The following is a 26742-nucleotide window of genomic DNA, read 5'->3' as shown; positions in this document are numbered from 1 at the left end:
GTGTCAAACACACTAAAATGCAACAAGATCAGGTCTTGTACCTGTGTTTTGATTTAAATGTTTATTTATTTTTAAAAACTTTATTAAGAGATATAGCGTGGAACAGGCTGCACCAGTCCATCTGGCCGCGTCACCCAGATTTAACCCTAGTCTTACCACGGTACAATTTACAAAGACCAATTATCCTACTAAGTGGTACATCTTTGTACTGTGGGAGAAAACTGGAGCATCAAGAGGAAACCCACATCACAGGAAGACCATACAAACTTTCTTACAGAGGATGTCAGAATTGAACTCCGACACCTTGAGCTATAATAGCATCGCGCTAACCACACTACCGTGGCGCCCCAATTGCATAGAATTGCATAGATGTATTGTACAGTATTAATTTTAATATACAAGATTTTTTTCAAGAGAACTCTTTTTTGCAAAGTAGGCATTGCACTTACAATTAAGCTCTATTATCATTTTGCAGTGGTTAGCCATACATAAATTAACAGACCAGTTTTACTTTAAGCAAAAAAAAATGTTTTCATCTATTCACATTGATTTCTTATCCTTTTTGTTGCTTATTTACTACCCACATTTCACTTTGTAGTCATCTTCACACAAGAGTACTTGTGAAACAATTACATTTAACATTTTAGCACAAGAATACACATTTTCTCTTAACTTCATCTAATTATTGGATTCTAAAAGATATACATATAGAGCTCTGCTGACCCAATTATTGTTTTATAACATTATTTCAAAAGATATGAAAGAAATCTCTGCATAGAAATAGTAAAGATACAAATCAAGCATCTGTACTTATTTTCAAATGAGCAAGCCAAAATACTATTAATATATTCAAGCAGAAATGCATAAATACCTATAGGTTCACATCTTTTTTAAGTTCATCACATGTATTGGAAGACCTTGCATTTCATTTAAATTCCCTTCCTACTACCATGCCACCGAAATTACTGGAATTTGCTCAAATCCTCCTTGGAAGTTCATGAGATTGTTATGCTCTTCGGTAGTTTAATTAAGTACTTTTTCAGAATGTAGGAACACAGTTTATGTTTCTGGAACACAGAGGGAAATAGAGACAATTCCAATATTCTCATTCAGAACTTAAGTCAAATGGCTGTAAATGCAGAAAATTTTGAAGCAGATAACAAATAATAATCTTGTTGACTTTTTTTCCCTTTCTGTTGCGCAACAGTCAACTACAGCATCTCAAATTGAAATGATCTAACTTAAAGAGCACAACAAAGCTCTGTGGGATACACAAACTTTATACTGGACCTATTTATACTGCAAATAGAAATGCTATTTCTTAACTATAATATAAAAAGTATTTTTATTAATCCTATTCTCAACCCATCGAAATAGAGAATTTTTTTCAAGGCACGCAAAGTTTTTCACTGGATAAGCCATCAATTTTAAGTAAATGTTCCCCTCAATTTAAAACGATTGAAGACTCTTCTCATCGTTCTGCAAGTTGTACTATACATTGCAAAAGGAAATAACAGGGTTGATGGAGGGCACCATTTCCACATTCTTATCATTATTAAACTTCAATATTAGGCTGATTTGTATCAGTTTTTTGATCAGGAAGAGATACTTCAAGATTAAAAATTTCTTAGAATTGGTCATTCATTTATGGATGTATTCTATTACAACACATAATTAAGTTTGGTTTAATGTTGCTATTTTTACATGTTCAGAAATGGTTTAAATGGCAGGGGCGGGGGGGGGGGAGAGAAGGACACTCTGAATGCCAAGTATATATTAATAACTTGAACCTTCCATTATAAACTCACTTCGCAAGATGGTAATCCATGTTAGCCATCAGACGTACAGATGTACTTGTTTACTTGAATTAATAAAAAACGTTTAAGTAAACTTCTATCTGCACAGATTTTTGGTTCGTTTTGGTTTTTAAACTTTTGAGACATAAAAAATAAACATTTAGAGAATTAGTTTGTTTTAGGAAAGGAGATGTATGAAGCATTAATCAGTTCAACATAAAGGATTTCAAAATTATGACAAAAGACTTCTAGCAATTATATTGACAATCTACACAAATACATAGGATTTGTGACTCTCAAAGAACAAAATTAAATTACATGTTTTGGTCATAGTTAGATTTGTCATATAGATAATCACACAACACATCGTAAAAACACTGGGAACATTTTAAAATACCACAGGTACGCAGTTTGATGCAAGAGTCAGTTTCATACTTTGGTTTTCATTCAGAAATGTGCAACACTTCTCTTGTCTGCCCTTGTTTGAAGTGATTTTGATTGCAGAGATGCAAATTAAAGAAACAGACAAGAAAATGTTCAACTTAATTCATCAGTGGCAACTAAGCAGAATTCTATTCAGAACTATTTTTTTTAAATTTCATTTGAACTGTTTAATTTCTGTATCAGTTAAAGATATTACAAATTAAAATCATATTTTACATTCCCAGATCTCAATTTTTACAAGGAGGGGCAAGGACCCATGTGAGAGCATTGAAGGTTACTGCAGCTATCCAGGAGATGGCTGACAACCAGAGACTGCAAAGGTCCCCTATAGTCTCTCTCCTCTCAAACAGGTACAATGCGTTACTTGTGGGGGTTAAGGCCTCCAGGGGAAAACAGCAGCAGAGATTTGATATACAAAGAAGGAGAAATAAAATTGGAAGAGTGATAGTGTTAGGGGATTTTAACATGTGTGGGGGGGGCAGCGGTGGGTGGCAGATGTGCACACCTGTGGCTGCTAATCAGAATCCAGAATGGTTTGTTGTTCCCTCAATGCTTGGGTCAAGGATGTCTTCAGCTGCAGAATAATCTGAAGATGAAGGGGGAACAGCCGACAACATAAGCAGAAGGGATGAAGTCATGCAACAGGGAGCTACTTTTGAAGAGCAGGACCTCAAAGGTTGTAATCACTGAACTGCTTCCAGAGCTTACAACCTAGTGAGTATAGGAACAAAGACTAAGTGAAGGCAGACAAATAATTGACTGAAGGAGAGTGGTGCTTTAGGTTCCTGGATCACTGAGACCACAGCAGATAAGTTTACATCTGCACAGTAGGAAACATCCAAAGGAGAAATAGTAAAGGTTCAGAGCCAATGTTCCTGTAAAGGTGAAAGCCAGGAGTAATGACAACAGAAGACCCTGGATGCCACGGTACAAAGGGTTGCATAAAGGAGGAGAAAAAACATATGGCAGATATAAAGGATGAAAGGTGGGGAAGCCAGTCGACAGTCTAAAAAAGGTAAACACTTAAAAAAAATTTAGAAAGTCAAAGGCAGCTCATGAAATATCACAACTGACAGTATTAGGATAAATCCAAAGTTGTTTTCTAAAATTATTAAGGACAAATGAATAACCAGGGGAAAGAGTATAACTCACTAGGGAATAACGGGGCAATAACAAAGGAAATGGACTTTGTAGTTAAAGGATTCAAAGGGAAATGTGAAATGCTGGTACAAATCTCCATAAGTAAATGAGGTCTTGATACTTAAACTACTCATTTAACCAGATGACTTATTTCAAAATGTGGTCACTACCAGGCAACATACAACTAAGTGGATATAAAATTATTGCTCTAGTGCTGATGATGAAGCTGTAACTTCTGAATCTTACATAGGTATTCCATTTTGTTTTAATTGGAGTATTTGTTCTGATTCCAAAGTTCCACAGTGGACTTTATTGCAGCTCAGAGTCTTACTTGCAAAATTTTAATATCTTGCTCAACTCTCTTTTGGACATGTGACAGGTGGTTTAGAGAACTGAAACCGATAAATTAGTTACTTCAGAATAATCCGTTAGCATGAGAGTTTATTTTCTCACCTCCATTCAATGGCATATTGCTGCACTTATGAAAGCCATGCAAGGAAAACATAAAAATTAAATGTGACAGCTTTCTGAATATTTTGCAAAATGAACTGCATATATATTTATCATTTGTCTATTCCATCAAGGAAGGAAATTGATTTACTTTTAGGAAGGATTTGTAGTCTTTATTTATTTGTACTAAAATAATAGAAGAAATATTTACGTATCCCTTTGGTAGAGTTCAACCAGATATTATTGTTTGCGTTATTATTCATTACATACCAGTTATTAGATAGAGACAAAAATGAGCTAACTGTTTAACATTTGGCTGCTGCAAAATGACAATTTGCTTTCTTTCCAACCTTGTGATAAGTTGTCTGTTCTGGGGAAGATGGTATTAATTTAACTGTCAAACCTATTGATTCAAAAGAATATTCAGTCAATTTAAGTGTACACAAAGAACAATAAATGGATACATGGCCTACTAAATTTTGTATATACCTGTGTGAGTGTAGTGGTGAGGACACGTGGGTGGGAGAAAATCCAGGAAAAAAAAGCTTGCTGACTTTAAATACGCTGACTTGATGCCTACAGAATTAAATGGCTTAGTAATTCATACCTGGATTTATCTTACTAGAACAAATTAACCTGTCCATTGAAAAGAACTGCAGAATGCATGAAGGAATGTGAAAAGAAAATATTCAATTCAATCACACAGAATGAAAGCATTGTTCATTCTTGTTGTCAAGGTCCAACTTCAGTTGGACATTGAACGCTGAATACTGGAATGAAATTTATTTCTGTTATGGAACAGGAAATGTATGCAAAATGACATGAGCAATCAAAGGTACCTCATGAAATCATATGTTTATATTGTCTGCTGCTCTTTTGGCACTCATTGAACAGAGAAATGCAGACTCATGGAATAATGGACAACAGCCTGCAAAAATTTCTGGAAAAAGCTTAATGGAGACATTTATTTGATACAAAGTGATGTTTACTCTGTTGTACATAAAACATGAATTACTAACAGAGGTATCCCATATTACAATATCAGTTAAACTTCAAGCTGTGCCACTGTATCACCCTAACAGAGCTGCTCCCATGACCAAAGTTTGATGCTGACTGTATGGAGTTTACACATCCTCCCCTTTACTGTGGGCTTTGTGAAAAACCCTGGTTTTCCCTTGCATCCCAAAGAAATACTCTGTAGCCATTTATTAGGTACAGGAGTGGAACCCAGTGTGGTCTTCTGCTGGTAGCCCATCCACTTCAAGGTTCAGCGTGATATGCCTTCTGCACACCACTGTTACAATGTGTGGTTATTTGAGTTACTGTCACCTTCCTGTCAGCTTGAACCAGCCCCGCTATTCTCCTCTGACCTCTCTTGTTAACAAGGCGTTTACACCCACAGAACTTCATATTTTTAACATGATTCTCTGTAAACTCTAGAGACTCTAGTGTGTGAAAATCCCAAGAGATCAGCAGTTTCTGAGATTCTCAAACCACCCAGCTGGAACAAACAATATTTCCATGGTCAAAGTCACTTGTATCATATTTCTTCCACATTCTGATGTTTGGTCTGAACAATTGAATCTCTTGATTATGTCTGCATGTTTTTATGGATTGAGTTGTTGCCACATGATTGGCTGATTAGAAATTTGCATTAATGAGGTGTACAGGTGTACCTAATAAAGTGGCCACTGAACATATATGGGTATATAGGATTGACTACGGTAAACTAGACCATGTGTAGGTTACTGGTAGAATCAGGAGGGAGGTGATTGGAATAGGAGGAAAAGGAAAAGGTAGGATTAATGTAAGCATATTCTTGATGTGTACTCAGCAGGCCAAAAATGTCTTTTTCCTTGCTGTGTGACATTCTGACCCTACCAAAAGGGTTACAAAGGTCTTACCTGATTATACCACTTATGGCACAGCTTCAGCTTCCGCTTCCGCTTCCTGAAAACAAAAAATAAATCAAAAACTTAAGAGAAATTGCATGACAAGGAGGTCTTTGTAATTACAGACTCTTCCCACTACAACAGCAAGTGGGAGGAGGTTGCATACAGAACAACCAGACTACAACACAAGATCCATTTTGTTTTAATTTTGCATAAATAAAATATAGCTGCAGACAACTAATCATTTTGATGAGCCAAGTACAATAATGCAGTTATACAGAGTTTAAAAAGATTTGCCACCTCTACATTAATTTTCCTTTCAAGTTCCCCAATTCAAAACTATTGGCAAAAACTGTTTCATAGAATACTTGTATAAGCAAAGTTACACATTACTTCAAATACCATACTTCCACTAAGATTCCAGACTCACTGGTTATTGAACTGTACAGTATGCAAAAGATTTGACAAACATGCATCTGTTTTGTTAATTTCTCTTCAATATTTTACGTACCTCTTTTGTATCTAGTTTTCCTGATGAATCTGGAACCTCTTGGACACCTACATGGGTAATGCTGCCCTCAGTATCAGCATCTTCTGAAGGCGAAAGCGGCAACTCTTTTTGTTTACTGGAGCGTGTTTTTGGATCAACATGTGTAACTCGAAATCTAGAAAACAATTGTACAAGATTACATTTTTAAAAAAAACAGGAATGAATTATACACAAATACTGTGCTACTAAAACAACAGGAATTCTGCAGATGCTGGAAATTCAAGCAATACACATCAAAGTTGCTGGTGAACGCAGCAGGCCAGGCAGCATCTGTAGGAAGAGGTGCAGTCGACGTTTCAGGCCGAGACCCTTCGTCAGGACTAACTGAAGGAAGAGTGAGTAAGGGATTTGAAAGTTGGAGGGGGAGGGGGAGATCCAAAGTGATAGGAGAAGACAGGAGGGGGAGGGATAGAGCCAAGAGCTGGACAGGTGATAGGCAAAAGGGGATACGAGAGGATCATGGGACAGGAGGTCCGGGAAGAAAGATGGGGGGGGGGTGGACCCAGAGAATGGGCAAGAGGTATATTCAGAGGGACGGGGAGAAAAAGGAGAGTGAGAGAAAGAATGTGTGCATAAAAATAAGTAACAGATGGGGTACAAGGGGGAGGTGGGGCCTTAGCAGAAGTTAGAGAAGTCGATGTTCATGCCATCAGGTTGGAGGCTACCCAGACGGAATATAAGGTGTTGTTCCTCCAACCTGAGTGTGGCTTCATCTTTACAGTAGAGGAGGCCGTGGATAGACATGTCAGAATGGGAATGGGATGTGGAATTAAAATGTGTGGCCACTGGGAGATCCTGCTTTCTCTGGCGGACAGAGCGTAGATGTTCAGCAAAGCGGTCTCCCAGTCCGCGTCGGGTCTCGCCAATTTATAAAAGGCCACATCGGGAGCACCGGACGCAGTATATCACCCCAGTCGACTCAGAGGTGAAGTGTTGCCTCACCTGGAAGGACTGTTTGGGGCCCTGAATGGTGGTAAGGGATGAAGTGTAAGGGCATGTGTAGCACTTGTTCCGCTTACACGGATAAGTGCCAGGAGGGAGATCAGTGGGGAGGCTTGGGGGGGACGAATGGACAAGGTAGTTGCGTAGGGAGCGATCCCTGCGGAATGCAGAGGGGGGGGGAGGGAAAGATGTGCTTAGTGGTGGGATCCCGTTGGAGGTGGCGGAAGTTACACAGAATAATATGTTGGACCCGGAGGCTGGTGGGGTGGTAGGTGAGGACCAGGGGAACCCTATTCCTAGTGGGGTGGCGGGAGGATGGAGTGAGAGCAGATGTACGTGAAATGGGGGAGATACGTTTAAGAGCAGAGTTGATAGTGGAGGAAGGGAAGCCCCTTTCTTTAAAAAAGGAAGACATCTCCCTCGTCCTAGAATGAAAAGCCTCATCCTGAGAGCAGATGCGGCGGAGACGGAGGAATTGCGAGAAGGGGATGGCGTTTTTGCAAGAGACAAGGTGAGAAGAGGAATAGTCCAGATAGCTGTGAGAGTCAGTAGGCTTATAGTAGACATCAGTGGATAAGCTGTCTCCAGAGACAGAGACAGAAAGATCGAGAAAGGGGAGGGAGGTGTCGGAAATGGACCAGGTAAACTTGAGGGCAGGGTGAAAGTTGGAGGCAAAGTTAATAAAGTCAACGAGTTCTGCATGCGTGCAGGAAGCAACGCCAATGCAGTCGTCGATGTAGCGAAGGAAAAGTGGGGGACAGATACCAGAATAGGCACGGAACATAGATTGTTCCACAAACCCAACAAAAAGGCAGGCATAGCTAGGACCCATACGGGTGCCCATAGCTACACCTTTAGTTTGGAAGAAGTGGGAGGAGCCAAAGGAGAAATTATTAAGAGTAAGGACTAATTCCACTAGACGGAGCAGAGTGGTGGTAGATTCCCCTCATACCTCTCACAGATCTGAGATCACTCGTAAGCCTCCAACCACTAAAGCCTAGATTCTGACTCAATAATGTCCAAGGTCCCTGGCAGAGGCACAGATTTCCACCATTATCTGCAACTGCTTCCCAAAGGTCAATGTGGATTTCCAATCTCAGTCACACCGTTCTCAATAACGTTTCCCCATTTCCCTCCCACCACACCAGGCTCTCATCACTGCATTACTTCTAGACTCACCTACAATAACAACACAAACATTGAAGCCTGGACTCAATCCCAAGGCATATGTTTTCCATTGTGGGAAAATACATTTATTAGCATTTCAATGTATCTCTATCTGCCAGTAAATGGTACTAGACATACTTGCAAACTCAGTGTGGCTATACCTCATATGCTCAAAAGTAATAGAAACAATCAAGTCAGCATTTTCTTCTGGTTTCACCAAATGCATCACATTTAGTTTTTTAGTTTTTCACCAACATAACACAAGAATTGTCTTTTACTCATAAGATGTTATATATTTCTATGTATATAGATAATCATTTAAATTGTGCATTTTTATTATCCCTTTAAATTACTTAGCACCTACTCCTACTTATCAAGTTTCTAACTTGATAAAAACTCTGGTCACTATTTGAGAGATTCATCACCTCACTTCAGCAAATATAATAGAGAGCTTTTTCCATATTTGTCATACTTGTAGTATACAGAAAATGAAGTGAAAACATGAACAAGTACAGAAACTTGATTTTTCCTCACCTTCCCACGGATAATACTGTGACCTCTCCAGGACGACTCTTCCTGAATTCTCTACTACTCTTTGACTTCCGATGGGTGCAACGTGAACAAGAGCTTTTCCCCGCTGCTCCACTAATTGTATGCAGATGATGCCACTGAAAATTGTTCTTTGCAGGGCTTCCAGTCGGTGATACAGGACTTTCAGGAGTAACTGGACTAGGAGGACCATTGGGACTTGAAGGACTAACAGAGAGAAAAGAAACTGAATTTTAAGGTGCAGTAAAATTGTTTGTAATAATAACATTGCTAAACAAGCATCTATGGAGTGTAACAACTTTACAGGCTGTTTTCTATCATAATTGCCATTTGTCGTTTTTTATGCAGTTAAATATAAGCTACGATCTACAAACCGTTTGTACATTGCATAGGAAAAAAAGCAGATTAAACCTTTACTTGTGACAGCTACCTGTTATTCCATTGCACACAAACTCCAAGATGTGTACAATCCAACCACATATCATTATGTGCCATTAGATGCTGTCAGGTATACCAGCAACCTTAGTACAAGTTCTTACGCAGGGAAGTAATGGAAACAATTAAGTAGACATGTTATTCTGGTCTTATCCAATGAATTAAATCTAGTTTTCAATAGTTTAGCACCATAAAACAAATACTGTCTTATCCTTACAATAACACAAGGCCATTTAGGGCAACAGTTCCATGCCAACTCCTAGGAGAGCAAATCCATTGGTTCCATTATCTTTGTTTTCCCTGTACCCCTTCAGCTTTCCCTCCCTCACACATCCATCAATTCATCCGATTCTTCTCCGCATATGATTAATTACAGTAACCAATTAATCTACCAGCAAATTTCTGGAACACTTGGAAGAAACCCAGATGGTCATGAAGAAATGTTCAGCCTCTATATGCACAACACCCACTAGTGACAATCCTGGAGCTGCAAGGTAAAAGCAGAAACTGCTGAACTAGTGCTTTACAAAGACCCATGTATTTGGAACACTATTCTGGTGCATTTGGTGGCAGCGAACTGCTCTCAGATCAACAATAACATTGCTTCTTGACATGATACAGAAGGCATTTCCATTATAAAATGAAGGAATGATTGAATTATTGGGACGACATACAGGCAGTTAAAATCTCCAACTGAATCTGCTATAATTGACCTCAGTGGTAAAGATACATAGTACAGAATTAGACCTTTTGGCCTAACAAGTCTGTCCTAACCATCGAACACCTTTTTTTTTAAACACTAAACTTACCATTACTCAATTTATCTAGTACATTCCCAGCATTTAGTCCACCACACCCACAAGATTCTACTACTCAGTTATACATTAGGGCAACTTCAACACACTTTTGTGATGTGCCCAGAAACCAAAGCACCCAGGGAAAAGACTACACATTCACAAGGAGAAAGAGCAAATTCTCCATGGACAGCTCCAGAAGTCTGGATTGCATCCAGATCACTGGAGCTATGATGCTGGAGCTCTCCTAGCTGTACCACTGTGCTTCCCATATAGTTCAGCATTTTCCTAAAGTTATTGTCAGTGAAAGAAATACAGTAATCTGCTATCCATCCATCAGATGTCCCAACGACAAACAAGAGAAAGTCTGCATGCTGGAAAACCAAGCAACACACACAAAATGCTGGAGGAACTCATGCTGGCAAAGATGTCAGGCAGCATCTATGGAAAAAAGTACAGTCGATGTTTTGGGGCAAAGCCCTTCGGCAGGACTGGAGAAAAAAAGCTGAGGAATAGATTTAAAAGGTGAGGGGAGGGGTGAGAGAAACACCAGGTGCTAGGTGAAACCTGGAGGGGGAACGATGAAGTAAAGAGCTGGGAAGTTGATTGATGAAAGAGACAGAAGGCCATGGAAGAAAGAAAAAGTGTGGGGGGGAGGGGGAAGAGCACCAGAGGGAGGTGATGGGTGGGCAAGGTGATAAGGTGAGAGAGGGAAAAGGGGATGAGAAACATTGAAGGGAGGGGAGGTGGGGGTCATTCCCAAAAGTTTGGGAAATCAATGTTCATGCCGTCAGGTTGCAGGCTACCCAAATGGAATTTAAGGTTTTTTTTTTCCTCCAACCTAAGTGTGGCCTCATCATGACAGTGGAGGAGGCCATGGATGGACATATCGGAATGGGAATGAGAAGTGGAATTAAAATGGGTGCCCACTGGGAGATCCTACGTTCTGGCAGACGTAGCGTAGATGCTTGGCGAAACAGTCTCCCAATCTACATCAGTCAGGTCTCACAAATGTACAGGAGGCCACACCGGGAGCATCGACCACAGTAAATGACCCCAACAGACTTGGATACAGAGGCCGGTGGGGTGGTAGGTGAGGACAAGAAGGATCCTATCCCTGGTAGGGTAGCAGGAAGATGGGACTGCGTGAAATAGAAGAAATGCAGTTGAGGGCAGTGCTGATAGTGGAGGAAGGGAAGTCCCTTTTGGAAAAGGAGGACATCTCCTTCGTTCTAGAATGGAAAGCCTCATCCTGAGAGCAGATGTGGCAGAGACGGAGGAATTGAGAAAAGGGTCGGATGTGGCAGAGATGGAAGAATTGAGAGAAGGTCCCAATGGTTTGGCATCTGGATCACTGGATAAAATTTGCTAAGCTTCCTTTCAATTCACTGTGATCAGGCTCCTGCACTCACTTCTGATTTGCTGGGGTCCATTCCCAAGCTTTCCTTAAACTGAGAAGAGTGTCATTTCCCATACTCCCTTTAAAGTTACTGAACTCACCAAGTTTATTGTAATACAGCATCACATCAAAAATGACAAATGAAAAATATGCTGAATATAAATAGGGATTAATATCTCATGGACCAGCAAATCTATTAGTCTGGCACCACAAAACATGCCAGGTTATCTGTCTTACTCCATAAGTGAGTAAAATTTTCCTACCAAAATCTATACTGAGGCCCGTTGTATTAATAACTAAGTAACACATGCAAAATGCTGGAGGAACTCAGCAGGCCAGGCAGCATCTATGGAAAAAAGTTCCAATTGATGTTTCTGCCTGTACTTTTTTCCATAGATGCTGCCTGGCCTGCCGAGTTCCTCCAGCATTTTGCATGTATTGCTCGGATTTCCAGCATCTGCAGATTTTCTCTTCTTTGTGTACTAATAACTAATACCTGTATTTATCAATATGTCTTGTTTGCATTCAGTCAACTTTTCCAATTATAGAAGTATACAAAGGAATTCCAATGCAGTGCATCTGTTTCAGTTTTTCCACATGGCAGTAGTGCAACCAATGGAAAGTTTGTATCCCAACATTACCAGGAATAGATATAATTATGTTTTATAACCTTTTCAAGAAAGGTATCATTTGCTTTGACCAAAGGACTGGCTGAACTTATGGGAAAATTTTCTTTTTATTGAATCCATGTCGCCACAATAGATCTACAGCAGATGCAATCTCATAAACACTCCACTTGGCTTTGATCACCTGGACAATAGCAATACCCATGTCAGGCTCCTATTTGTTGATTACATCTCAGAATTCAACACAATCACACCCTCAGTTCTAATCAACAAGCTCCAAATCTGGGCCTCGATACCTCCCTCTGCAAGTGGATCCTTGTCTTTGACTTCATCAACGGGAAACCACCACAGTCGGTGCAGATTTGAAATAATATCTCCTCCTTGCTGACAACACTGGCGTACTTCAAGGATGTGTGCTTAAATCACTGCTCTACCATCTCTGCGTCCATGACTGTGCAGCTAGGCCTTGCTCGTATACCATCGCTAAATTTGCCAATGACACAACTATTGTTCGCAGAATTTCAGATGGTGATGAGGAGACGTACAGGAGTCAGACAGATCAAGTGATTGAGTGGAGTCACAACAACCTTGCACTTGTTGGCCAGAAAGAACAGTCTACAAATCAGTGAATTTGAATGAACTGAGGACAGTGGAAGCAGACAGGCAGGCAAATTGTCTTTGTTCTTGCTGTGTACTTAGGGATGGAGGGGGCCACTTTGCTCTTCATTTTGTGAGCTTGAAGTGCTTGGCTTGATCAATGTTTTAAAGGCACAATGATGCTCCAGTTAATCTGAACTGGAGATAATTTCCAAGTAAGTTATTTGTGAGCTGTTCTTTGGTTGGATATAGCATGCAGGTTTGTGTATGTTGGGGTTGGTGCCTGCCTGGAGTGATTCGAATTGGTTGCTGATTGAGAACAAAGAGCTATAAATTACCGACAGTCACTTGATGGGAAGAGAGCAATAAATGGATGCTATCTTGGAGCAAAGCCAATAACAAGGTGTTAAAGGTCAAACACATAACCTCTGGCCAATGACACTGGAATGCAATATCTGAACTGATAAGAAATGGATATAAAAGTGGATGCTTCGTGTGTGCTAGTAGCGGTAATTTCAAAAAAATAACTATCGCAGATACAAGCAGAGCAACCCTGCAAGGATCACCTGGAGAGTAAACTGGGACTATAAGGAACGCCTGGCCAGAGCAGACTCCTTTGCTCATGTAATACCTTTGCTATTCTTTGACTATTCATGAGAGTCTGGGATACTTCGCAGGTGTGCACACAAGGTATTTGGTGTATGAATTCATATATTTGTTAGTTTATACAATAAAGGTACTTGTCGTTAAATACAGATCCCTCTGTGCCTCACTGATCATTGTTACAAGGAGTATCAACATCTCTGAAGATCTATCCTGATGCAATTATAAAGAAGGCATGACAGTAGCTATATTTCATCAGGAGTTTGAGGAGACTTGGTATGTCACCAAAGACTTGCAAGTTTCTATAGATGCACCGTAAAGAGCGTTCTAATTGATTGCATCAACACCGGGTATGGAGGAGCCACTGCACACAGGAGAAAGCTGCATAAATTTGTAAACTCAGCCATCTCCATCACGGGTACAAGCATTCCCAGCATCAAGGACACCTTCAAAAGGCAATGCCTCAAAAAGGCAGCACCCATGGTTAAGGGCTCCCATCACCCAGGATGTGCCCTTTTCTCATTGCTACCATCAAGTGGAGAAGGTACAAGTACCTGAAGGCACACACTCAACGTTTCAGGAATAGCTTCTTCCCTTCTGCCATCAGATTTCTGAATGGATAATGAACCAATGTAAACTACCTTACTTTTTTTCTTTGCTCTCTTTTTGCACTATTTAATTATTTATAGTTTTTTTATTATATATTGCAATGTACTACTGCCACAAACCAACAGATTTCACAACATATGCCAGTGATATCAAACCTGATTTTGATACTGTTTCAAAGATCAGTGATATTTCTTACTTCATGGATGCTCCTCAAATGTTCAAGTTTAATTGTCATTCAACCCTGCATGAAAATCCATGAATACAGCCAAATAAAACAGTGTTACTCAAATGTGTCGGTATTTAGATTTGAGTTATTAAATCATAGAAAGGACAGAGCCAGCACCAACAACCAACCATCCAATTATGCTAATTTTACTTTAATCCCTTCTAATTTATTTCTAAATTCTTCCAGCATTCTTATCAACAATCTCCAGATCTATCACTCACATACACGCTAGGAATAACCTACAGTGGCCAATTAATATACCAGCCAGTACCTCCTTGGGACTTGGAACATACCAGAATACCCATATGGTCACAGGCAGAAAGTGCAAACTCCACACAGACAGGACTGAGATCAATGGAAGCAGCTCTACGAGTTGTACAGTTTTATTTCAGATTTCCAGCATATATATTCCTCTTCTTCTGCAACTTAAACTGCTCCAGACTGAAGAAGGGAGGAGAAGATGGCGGCGCAATGCAGCGCGCGCGGCTGTTCCAAATGAATATCGATTATGTGTAACTAGGGGCCGTGCACAATCCGGATTTGATGGAGACAGACGTGAGAAGCGCAGAGGAACATCTGGAGTAACTTCTGAAATGCCTGCTTTGCTGCCGTTGCTACTGTGCGATCGAGAATCTCTGTAGACAAAGGCCCCAAATCCTCGGCTTTGCGTATCGCCTGTTGCCGGAGCTGGGGTCAAAGCACTCGGCAGAGATGGTGTTCGGTGTCGGGAGGTGGTCAGAGGGTCAGAGTTTTTCGGATGGACTCTGAGTTGGACTGTGGTCGGATGCTTCACCAGCAAGTTGGCAACGCTGGAGGTTTACCGTCTGCATGAGATGATGGGACTTTCAAGAGACTTTGAGACTTTTACTGTGCCATGGTCTGTTCTTATCAAATTACGGTATTGCCTTGCACTGTTGTAACTATATGTTACAATTAAGTGGTTTTTCTTAGTTTTTAAGTCGGTTTGTCATGTGTTTTCATGATATCATTCTGGAAAAACATTTTATCATTCTTAATGCATGCATTACTAAATGACAATAAAAGAGGACTACGTGTCCTCAATCATAATAATTTATCATTTTGAATCAATAACATTTAAGACAGCTAAAAGCATAAATACAGTAAAACAAAATTCTAAAGAAGATAAATGTTGGAGGATAAAGTACAATCCTCAAAAACTTTGAAGTATTATCCAAACTTATGAGAAACAGTTTTAAATTTTAGTGTGTACAAAAGAAAACTGGACAAAGAGCAAAAGCAACAAGTGCAAAAGAAACACTTATAATACACAATTTACTTTGTCTGGGTTATCCTCAGTCTGGCTTGGTGTGATGACTGCAGACACAAGAGACCACAGACGCTGTTATCTGGAGCAACAATGTGCTGGTGGGACCCAGCAGGCTATATAGCATCAGTGGGAGGAACAGAATTGTCAACATTTTAGATCAAATTCCTGTGTTAGGACAGGTGCAGATGCAAGGTTTTGTCCCAAAACATTGAAAGGTTCTTTCGTCTCACAAATGATGGATGAACTTACTGATGTTTGCTGCTGCTTTGTAGCCTTAGCAGTTTTGGATCTATAGTCCCAACTAAGATGAATCTATGCCTCAGGTGACAGATTCTTACTGACTACCCCTAACACCTTGATAGTACAAACAAAATCATCAAGTTCAAATCTAAGTTACTGAAAGAAAGATTTACATATCTATTAAACAACCAGAAAATTAAAAATAAAGATAAAATAAAAATACAATTGTCCAGGCTTCACACACAAAATGCTGGAAAAACTCAGGCCAGGCAGCATCTATGGAAGAGTACAGTCGACGCATTGGGCCAAGACTCTTCATCAGAACTCAAGCTTGTCCAGGCTTGCTTCTCTTCAATCCTTTTTTCCAATATAATTGAAATTAATGGGACCGCATTTCTTATGTAAGCAATCTCTCGGGTAAAGCTAATCACCCTGAATAAAAGTGCATCAAAACTTCCTTAGTTCAGTATATTCATACTCTTGTCTAGGACTCAGGATCTGACTTCAGTTTTGCAATGGGGAGCATGAAAGTCAGAGACAAGTCCAATAGTGAAAGAGGATGTTGCTGGCAATTTTGTGAAGAATTGCCAACCAGAAGGTAATAGATTTTGGGCCAGTACTTTCAGAGACCTCTTGGTTACAAAGCAATGCTGCTACACCCAAGGATACTCCTACCCAATGGTGTCAAGCTGGTGCTTCTCCCCCTCCACTCACTGTTCAATAGAAATTCACCAGCCAGTGATCGAAACTCTTATCCTCTCACCTGTTGCTAAACTTCTAATTCACAGTTCTAACAGAAGTCAGGGCTGCCCTCTGCAACATAACAAAAGGGTTACTTTATTAATGCCTGGCTTTATCCATTCCACAAAGGTGCAGCTATGGGATTCAAATGCCAAAAGTTGCACATCACTTAATAGTTAACTTATCCAGTTACTGCAACCCGGTAACAATAACATTAGCCTATACTTGGAATAGGTTTACCCTCACAGGATTGCATATTCTGAATTGCTGTGACAAGCAACAGCTTCAAATTGTGCTTCTGCAACTTAGATAAACTGCCACTGGAGGGCATCAAAGCATTAATTTACAAACACAAGCAGTTAGTTTATTACAGTTAGTTAAATAAAATTTAGACATATGAGCCTACATATTTGGGAATTTTCAACCTCCATACAACATGCCCTAATCAGAAAAGATTATAAAACATACAATAGTACAGCACAGTACAGGCCATTCGGCCCACAATGTTGTGCCGACTCTTACACCCTGCCTCCCATATAACCTCCCACCTTAAATTCCTCCATATACCTGTCTAGTAGTCTCTTAAATTTCACTAGTGTATCTGCCTCCACCATTAACTCAGGCAGTGCATTCCACACACCAACTACTCTGAGTAAAAAAACCCTTGAACTTCCCACCCCTTACCTTAAAGCCACATCCTCTTGTATTGAGCAGCGGTGCCCTGGGGAAGAGGCGCTGGCTATCCACTCTATCTATTCCTCTTATTATCTTGTATACGTCTATCATGTCTCCTCTCATACTCCTCCTCTCCAAAGAGTAAAGCCCTAGCTCCCTTAATCTCTGATCATAATCCATATTCTCTTAACCAGGCAGCATCCTGGTAAATCTCCTCTGTACCCTTTCCAATGCTTCCACATCCTTCCTAAAGTGAGGCGACCAGAACTGGACACAGTACTCCAAGTGTGGCCTAACCAGAGTTTTATGGAGCTGCATCATTACCTCACGACTCTTAAACTCTATCCCTCCACTTACGAAAGCTAACACCCCATAAGCTTTTTTAACTACCCTATCTACCTGTGAGGCAACTTTCAGGGATCTGTGGACATGTACCCCGAGATCCCTCTGCTCCTCCGCACTACCAAGTATCCTGCCACTTACTTTGTACTCTGCCTTGGAGTTTGTCCTTCCAAAGTGTACCACCTCACACTTCCCTGGGTTGAACTCCATCTGCCACTTCTCAGCCCACTTCTACATCCCATCAATGTCTCTCTGCAATCTTCGACAATCCTCTACACTATCTACAACACCACCAATCTTTGTGTTGTCTGCAAACTTGCCAAGCCACCCTTCTATCCCCACATCCAGGTCGTTAATAAAAATCACGAAAAGTGGAGGTCCCTAGCGGTCCCAGAACAGATCCTTGTGGGACACCACTAGTCACAATCCTCCAATATGAATGTACTCCCTCCACTACCACCCTCTGCCTTCTGCAGGCAAGCCAATTCTGAATCCACCTGGCCAAACTTCCTTGGATCCCATGCCTTCTAACTTTCTGGATAAGCCTACCCTGTGGAACCTTGTCAAATGCCTTACTAAAATCCATGTAGATCATATCCACTGCACTACCTTCATCTATATGCCTGGTCACCTCAAAGAACTCTATCAGGCTTGTTAGACACGATCTGCCCTTCACAAAGCCATGCTGACTGTCCCTGATCAGATCATGATTCTCTAAGTGCCCATCGATCCTATCTCTAAGAATCTTTTCCGACAGCTTTCCCACCACAGACGCAAGGCTCACTGGTCTATAAATACCCACACTATCCCTACTATCTTTTTTGAACATTATACTACTTCATTACTACTGATTGGATCACCAGTGGACACCATGATCCTAAGCTGGCACGGTGGTCTGACAGGTGGTGACCCAGGCTTGATCCTGATCTCAGGGCTGAGGGTTGTTGTTGCAACTTCTCTCTGATTATGGGTTTTCCCCAGCTACTCCATTTTCCTGCCTCCCATAACTCAGATCACTTTTAGACAAGATCCCCTACAGGAACAGGAAATTAAGATAGTACAGGAGAAATAAGGAAAGGAACAGCAGAACCTAAACACAGCTGAATACATTGCCACTAAATGCTCTAAAACAGACTAATGATCTTGAGAGCTTAAAGCAGATAAATATATGGCCATTAAAGATGTGGCAGAAGTGAGTTGGATGAAAAAAATTCTTTGAAGAATGGAGTACTTTGACTGCTGTAGCCTGAGATTATAGAGATGGGAAGGGATACTTTCAGCAAGTTGAACAATTTTACTATTTGTCAACTCTCCTTTAATTTCATACATTCATTTTATAAATTAATTAAATCCAGGGTCCTTCACCCTCAATAGGAAAATATCATAATGTGTTTCATAGACAAGAACCAGCCTTCAATCTACTTCCATTAGTTCTATAAAACAGAAATTCAGTCTCTTAATAATATATACACAGCATGGCATTGGAAATCAACTGAGCATTGTTGATAGAGCAGCCACATGAAACAACTGACGCTAGAAACTGAAATTTTCACATAGCAGGCAGACCTCCGTCTCAAGAGGCTGTAGAAAGTTACCATTATATTCATCTGGACACTGAATGGTTCCTCAATATGGTACATAGCAAATGTGACATGATCAAGAGGCATTCTGAGACATTGGGCCAAATGTACAAAAGGAAATGAGACAAAAAGGCTGTATTATCAAGAATCAAGTCAATCTTTGAGAGGCCCATGGAAACTTCAAGCCTCAACACATTGATAAGAAAAGGATAAGTAAAAATAATGGATCGTGCTACTAAGTAAGGTGTTTTTAAGGTACTAAGTCAGTGAGAACAGCCAGCGAATGGGAAGTGAATGTATGGATTGACCAAGCCCTGGGGGAACTATGCACTTTAGAATTAAGAAATCTGGCATGGTTGAAACAGGCAGCAATGCCAGACTGATTCAAGCTGACAAGGATGCCACAGTAACTCAGATAATATGTTACAACGGTGATGTGCAGAAGAGCATCTCTGAATGCACAACACTTCAAACCTAGAAGTAGATGAGCTACTGCAGCAGACCACCACACCAGGTTCCAATCCTGTACCTAATTAAGTGGCCACTGTGTGTAATTACTTTTCCAGATAATTGCAACATTTCAATTTACCACAACAAGCACTCTATTAGCATTTTCCCAACAAACCTGTAGTATGATCAAGTAATCTCTCATTTTAGAGGTACCTTATATTTCATTTTTGACACAAACACTTTTAATAATGGTTTGAAAGTAATACTACCTTTCTACATTACTGTCCAACATAGCTTGCAATGCCTCAGCATTGGCTGTAAAAGAATAAAAGTTACATTTAGTCCCAAATTGAATAATATTTGAAATTGAAAATCCATTATAAATCAAACCTTTAATTACAATTAGTGTTTAGTCCACTTACTGTTGATTGTATCTCAATCTAATTCATGATGTAATTTTCATTACAAAGTTGACTTACAAATTCAAACAATTCCTAACAAATGGAAACCAATGCTGCAGGTTAAAAATAATTGATGCATAGGGAAGGCAGCACTATAATATAGAATACTGAAAACAAAATAAAGGAGCAATATTTAAAATAAGTAAATAAATTGTGGGTAGATTTCTATTATACAGGTCTTGAGTTGCTACTGTGTATTCGCCCAGTTATAAGGTTATACATTTTAAAGCTGACACTGAATGAAATACACAAATGTAAAGCACAGCATGGAGTCAGAAACATATAGATTATAATGGAGGAAGAAAGTACTAGCCGCACCTACAATAGATACACATCACCAATAATCACTGATCAGTAACTAGGGAGACATAATGCTAATCTCCAGAGTTAAAGATGACAAGAAAATTAAGTTCAAGACCAGGACAGACAACTTCAAGAATATCATAAATGGACATGCTGCACCATCTGCGAGAATACATGGAGGTGGAATGGGAGATCATCAGACAAACTCAAGGGGAACAGGAAGAGAGTGCAAAGGTTCTCTGAAACAACTTCACCCTCAAGCAGATTTTCGTTTGGGATGTTTTTGGGTGTGATTGTTCTTCAAAGTATGCAGTCAGAGCCTGAAGTGTGGACTGCTGGAAGAAGGGACAAAAAAGTCTGAAAGAGCCATAGGTGATAGGGGATTTGATAGTTGTGACAGACAACGGTTTCTGTGGCTATAGACATAAAAATCTTTCCTCTCTGAAACCAATACCAAGGATCTTACCAAATATCAGCAGAGCATAAGCAGGAGGAGGGATGAGTTCCTGCATAGACTGGGAAGTGGATGAAAAGCAGGACCATGTAATTTCATGCTCTTGATGCCAAATCTTACAAAGACCATAATATCCTTCTATGGAGGACTGCATTGACTGGTAGTCAAACTCCACAGGTTAAACAAAAGGGGCAAATTATAGAAACTGGTGTTGTATTCTTTGGAATGGAGGATTGACAACGCAATTTCCTTGAGAGTGGAAAGGATTGTTACATATAAGAGTGGTAGGAGTTTAGAAAGTTTCCATAAAATAAAACTGCAAGTCAACAGTTAATTTCAAACCCAAGTTTAATATTTTTATTGACCCAAGCTATTAATCTGAAATAGTCACAATGATTAGTGAGACATGTGGCTCATTTTTTTCAAGCTATTAATTAGTTGCACTTTAATACTGATAACTCACCAGGATTTTTCATAATATAATGCACCATTTGTCCAACAGTATCAGCATTGCATTCACTGGCATCATGCAAATCTAAAATAAAATTTTTTAAAAATCAAATCTATTTGGTCAATCTAGAAAACATTACATTGCAAATGTAACATAATGATATCACTTCATCATGGAGCAGATCTTCCATTGCCCCAATACTGCCAACTGGTTGCCTGCCTCTGAACCGTGCTTTTCCTTTCAGCCTGACCCAGGCACAATCATCTGCTGGGAGCTCAGCACCCAGCACATCATTGCAGAATAACGCGACCTCTCCTAGCTTTTAGCAGTCAACTAGAAAAGCCAGCAAGGCTCAACTTCAGGCTTACCAGATGTCAAAATTGTCAGTTATTGAGGTCTGTGAATGTTCTAAAATCACTAAGTTAAAATTGTTTTTTAATTTTAAAAAAAAACACACAGAACTAATCAAATAAAGTTCTCTGCTTACCTCTCTTCTATTCATTCTAATGGAACTTCTGAACATGTGCCAGCTAGATTCGATGAGGAGTCCATTTATGCAGTATAGATATGCTGGGGCTAGGACTCTTGCAGAGCTGAAGGCTGCCCTGTATCTGGGCACAGACCAGTTACAGAACTCATCTGTCAGCAGACACAGATGGATCTCAGCTAAGAATTTGCTCCTACAATTACACCCCACAAGCTAGCATGATGTCTTACAATTATGGGTGGTCTGACAAGGGTGGTGACTTCTGTATTTTTGTGCTCTTTTCTAGATTCATCCTGCTTATTTCACATTCTGTATGCTACTTTCTCTACTCAGTTCATTCAAGAGAGCTCATATACTCCTAAAATCTATTATAATCCAATGTGGTATTTTTCTTTCTGGATTGACACTTAATATGACATTGTGGTCACAGTTAGCTAGGTATTACATTAGCTTAACTAAGTAATTCATTTAAATACTCACCACCCATCTGGAGTTACTAACATAAAGCAAGTGGAACAAAAACATCATTTTAGAAATTTCATCTCTTTCCTCCATTTATTTAAATGAATAAACCAATACTTTAAAAACATCAAAAATGTTATTCCTATGTTTTTTTCCTAATCTAGCTGCAGATAAAACGTTAATCCTACTTGGAATAAGTAACACCTTATATTCCCTCTGGGTGGCCTCTAACCTGAAGGCATGAACATTGATTCCTCGAACTTCCGGTAACTGCCTCTCCCCCTTCGCCATTCCCATTTCCCTCTCTCACCTCATCACCTTACCTGCCCATCACGTCCCTCTGGTACTCCTCCTCCTTCCTTTTCTTCCATAGCCTTCTGTGCTCTATCAGATTCCCCCTTCTGCAGCCCTTTATCTCTTTCACCAATCGACTTCCCAGCTACTTCACACCTCCCCCTCTCCCAGTTTCACTTATCACCTACGACCTTGTACTTCTTCCTCCCCTCCCCCCCCCGCCCTCTTGCTGACTTATCTTTTCTCTCCAGTCCTGACAAAGGGATTCAGCCCGAAACATCAACTGTTTACTCTTTTCCCATAAATGCTGCCTGGCCTGCTGAGTTCCTCCAGCACTTGTGTGCGTTCCCTGGATTTCCAGCATCTGCGGATTTTCTCTTGTTTGTTATTTCTACTAGTTTTTTCCTAATCTGGCTGCAGATTTTCTCATCTATTGTTACTTAGGAATTGATGCACATCTCTTAAAAGCAAAATCAGTTTCATTACTTTGACAGTGATTTATATAACACCTTGAAAATTCCAGAGGACTTCATAAAATTACACTCAACTTGCATTTTCACACAATATCTGTTGGTCCAGAGCAGAAGGTTCTACAGAAAGGACTGTTTCCACATCAAATCTAGCTTCAAATCCAAAGTTTCAGTCTTCAAAATGCATAATGACTACATGAACACTTTTACAAGACAGCTTGATACAGAAAACTCATCTCAAAATGATTGTCTATTAAATATTCACAGCAACTTTTTTTTCCAAAGTGCAAATAGGTGCAGTCGTCACATATTGATTATTATTGCGCTTACCAATCTCTGCCTCAGGAACATTCTCTTCACAGACCGATTCTCTATCCGTTGTGCATCGATAGCCTTTCTTAGCTAGAATTTGGCAAATTAAGAGCCCTAACAGACCCATAAGAAAGAAAACAGGTACCAAAACAAATGCGATGTTCTCTGGATGCCCAGTATTTATCTTGGTTTGGTTGTTCTCTTCCGTGAAAGTATTACTTGCTAAAGGATCAGGAAGTGGCCAGGGATCTACGGGGGTGGGGGGGGGGAAGAAAAGGAAATGTTATATTTCTCAATAAAGCACAAATTAAATTTGACCGGTACCCTTCCTCTTTTGCTCCTCTAGTTGAAACTTGATTCTGTACTATGTATTCTGTATTTTTAGCGTATTGCTCAGAAAATCTCTTCAAATTTGTATGTAAAAATCAGTGTCTCTGAGGTCCTACAAGTTTGGCTACTCTTGTCCTACTCTACTTGAGTAGGAAATCTGTCCCGTTCTCAGAAGAATCAAGACAGACCAACTGAAAATGACTGAACATTAAAATACATATAGGATTACAAAGGGGCTCTCAATATGGAGTCTCAACCCAATGTATTCTCTTGTCATTGGGTCAAGGGCAAGCGAGAAATTTTCCTGGAGGCTGCCTTTAGTTATCCTCCCTTAGCTGATGAATCATTGTTTGACCTGAGAGAGTATGTTTGGAATGGAAGTAGTACAAGAACAGAATGTACTCATAACTAATGGCCAGGTTGGTCAAGTACTGAAGAACTATCCTAACAACAGATTTTGTAGAGGCACATGATTCACGAAAGCACCCCACTACCCCCTCAAGGTAACAACTAATAGCAATAGGTTGAAATTTGCTTCAAAGATGTAACAGACAGCATTAATAAGTAGAGCAGGCAAGATAATACATGTTCAATATAATTTATGTATTTAATGCTTGCAGCATTTGTTAAAGGGAAGGAATCTTTTAGGTAAATTAGTTTTCTTACAAAATTATTAGTAGAGTCAATGATGGAACATTAAATGTTTGTTCATGCTGTTTCAATTTGTTTATGCTTGGTTTCAATGTACAGCAGTAAATGCTGGACTTGTCAGTACAACCCTTCCCCACAACTATAAAATAATTCTGGATGGAAGATGTGCAATATGAACAAATGGACAGACACAGTTGTATAATTATAGAATACTTCCCACTTCATGTCAGCCATTATATGCATGTGAAAATGTTTTCATGCTAATATTTATTCCAATACCATTCAAGATCAGCAAAATTTATTGCATGACAAAGTTTAAAATGGCACATTTACCAGCAAATTACTTAACAGTATAAAGAGGAGGAACTGTGAATAACAACAAAGATAATACAGCAACAAGAAAATTAAATATGAAGTTCACCACCATCCTGAAGTTCTATACTCTGCAAATCAGATAGGCTGAGAGTGCTGAAACTGAGCTAAAGTTAAGACTACTATACATTATTTGGTAGTGTTATCAACTAGCAGGTTTTGGTTTGAAATCTTATTTGCAGACAAGTCCTCATCTTTACATTGAGACAGACATTAAAAATTCCATTACTCAACTACTCAAAGATGAGAAGTTTTATCAGATGTTCTTCCCAACATCCTACGTTAACATATATATCAGAAACATTCTTCCAAAGAATTATGCAGCAATTCTAATGTGTGCAGCTCTGAACAAGTTCAGATACAAGAGAGGTACATTCTCAAGGGTCAAAAGATATCAAAGCTAAAGCTCCCTGTATAACAAATGAAAGAATTTGATGAAATAAAGGATGTGATATATCAATTTTTTTAAAAAACAGCAAGGAAAGACTGGAGAGAGCTAACTAGAAGGGCAAGTGGAAAATTATGCAAAGAATGCGAATAGCAGGGAAGGCAAACCTATGGCACACATGCCCAAAATGGCACATGCAAAAATCTTGCAGGCAGCTGCATGCAGTGCTGCCCATTGATTCTAACACCAGCCATAATATAAAAGACACATACTGATGATCTTTACTGTTAAAAGAAACAGTGAGCAATTTTTCCCAACCCATAAACAGAAAGGTGCTTTCACAGAGAATGCTAACTTGCCGCCAGCTAGATGGTTGCAAGAACACATGATGCTAGATGTTACATTCTGACCTGGTGTACACACCAGTATTTGGAGAGTAAACAGTTGGGTTTGCTTTGTTTATATTTTTTCTTCTGTTTGTGAGTGAACACTGGATTTTCAGTGATAAAACAGTAAACACAATAGTTTAGCACGTCCATGAATTTATTTTTTGCAATAAACATTTTATTTATATTAATAAAACTATTATTTCAAGTCAAGTCAAGTTTATTGTCATTTCGACCATAAGCTGCTGGTACAATACACAGTAAAAACGAAACAACATTCCTCCAGGACCATGGTGCTACATGAAACAACACAAAACTACACTAGACTATGTGAGACAGCACAAGGCTATACTACATTACATAAAACAACATAAAAACTACACCAGACCACAGACCTGCACAGGACTACATAAAGTACACAAAACAGTGCAGGGCAGTACAATAATTAATAAACAAGACAACAGGCACAGTAGAGGACAAATTACAATATAATAATAAATGATGTAGATGTCAGTCTAGTCTCTGGGTATTAAGGAGTCTGACGGCTTGGGGGAAGAAACTGTTGCGCAGTCTGGTTGTGAGAGCCCGAATGCTTCGGTGCCTTTTGCCAGATGGCAGGAGGGAGAAGAGTTTGTGTGAGGGGTGCGTGGGGTCCTTCATAATGCTGTTTGCTTTGCGGATGCAGTGTGTGGTGTAAATGTCTGTAATGGCAGGAAGAGAGACTCCGATGATCTTCTCAGCTGACCTCACTATCCACTGCAGGGTCTTGCAATCCGAGACGGTGCAATTCCCAAACTGGGCAGTGATGCAGTGGCTCAGGATGCTCTCGATACATCATCTGCAGAATGTGGTGAGGATGGGGGGTGGGAGATGGACTTTTCTCAGCCTTCGCAGAAAGTAGAGACGCTGCTGGGCTTTCTTTGCTATGGAGCTGGTATTGAGGGACCAGGTGAGATTCTCTGCCAGGTGAACACCAAGAAATTTGGTGCTCTTAACAATCTCAACGGAGCAGCCATCAATGTTCAGCGGAGAGTGGTCGCTCCGTGCTCTCCTGAAGTCAACAACCATCTCTTTTGTTTTGTTCACATTCAGAGACAGGTTGTTGGCTCTGCACCAGTCTGTTAGCCAGTGCACCTCCTCTCTGTATGCTGACTCGTCGTTCTTACTGATGAGACCCACCATGGTCGTGTCATTGGCAAACTTGATGATGTGATTCAAGCTGTGTGTTGCTGCAATCGTCAGTCAGCAGAGTGAACAGCAGTGGACTGAGCACACAGCCCTGGGAGGGCCCCATGCTCAGTGTGACGGTATTGGAGATGCTGCTCCTGATCTGGACTGACTGAGGCCTCCCAATCAGGAAGTATGGGATCCAGTTGCAGAGGGAGA

The 26742-nt window shown here is 40.0% G+C and overlaps 1 protein-coding gene across 5 annotated transcripts in view; it reads right to left on the bottom strand.

Annotated features, from left to right (window-relative positions):
* Nucleotides 1-559: 559 nt before the first annotated feature.
* The window catches only part of rell1 (RELT like 1), a 59934-nt gene continuing 33751 nt past the window's right edge, over nt 560-26742 (bottom strand). For 3 of the 5 annotated variants that reach the window (XM_063043314.1, XM_063043310.1, XM_063043313.1), the window contains 7 exons: nt 23248-23478; nt 21217-21288; nt 19805-19850; nt 8916-9137; nt 6234-6387; nt 5735-5780; nt 560-2269 (listed from right to left, as the gene is read on the bottom strand). In XM_063043314.1, the coding sequence (XP_062899384.1) occupies nt 5748-5780; nt 6234-6387; nt 8916-9137; nt 19805-19850; nt 21217-21288; nt 23248-23478 (758 nt within the window). In that variant the 3' untranslated portion in view covers nt 560-2269; nt 5735-5747. Of the gene's footprint in view, nt 2275-5734; nt 5781-6233; nt 6388-8915; nt 9138-19804; nt 19851-21216; nt 21289-23247; nt 23479-26742 lie in introns of all 5 variants that reach the window. The other 2 variants (XM_063043311.1, XM_063043312.1) reach the window with 2 other exon arrangements.

Source organism: Mobula hypostoma, chromosome 3 (genome assembly GCF_963921235.1).
Source record: "Mobula hypostoma chromosome 3, sMobHyp1.1, whole genome shotgun sequence".
In the NCBI taxonomy this organism is placed as follows: Eukaryota; Metazoa; Chordata; class Chondrichthyes; order Myliobatiformes; family Myliobatidae; genus Mobula; species Mobula hypostoma.
This window is presented reverse-complemented; position numbering and strand designations above follow the sequence as displayed.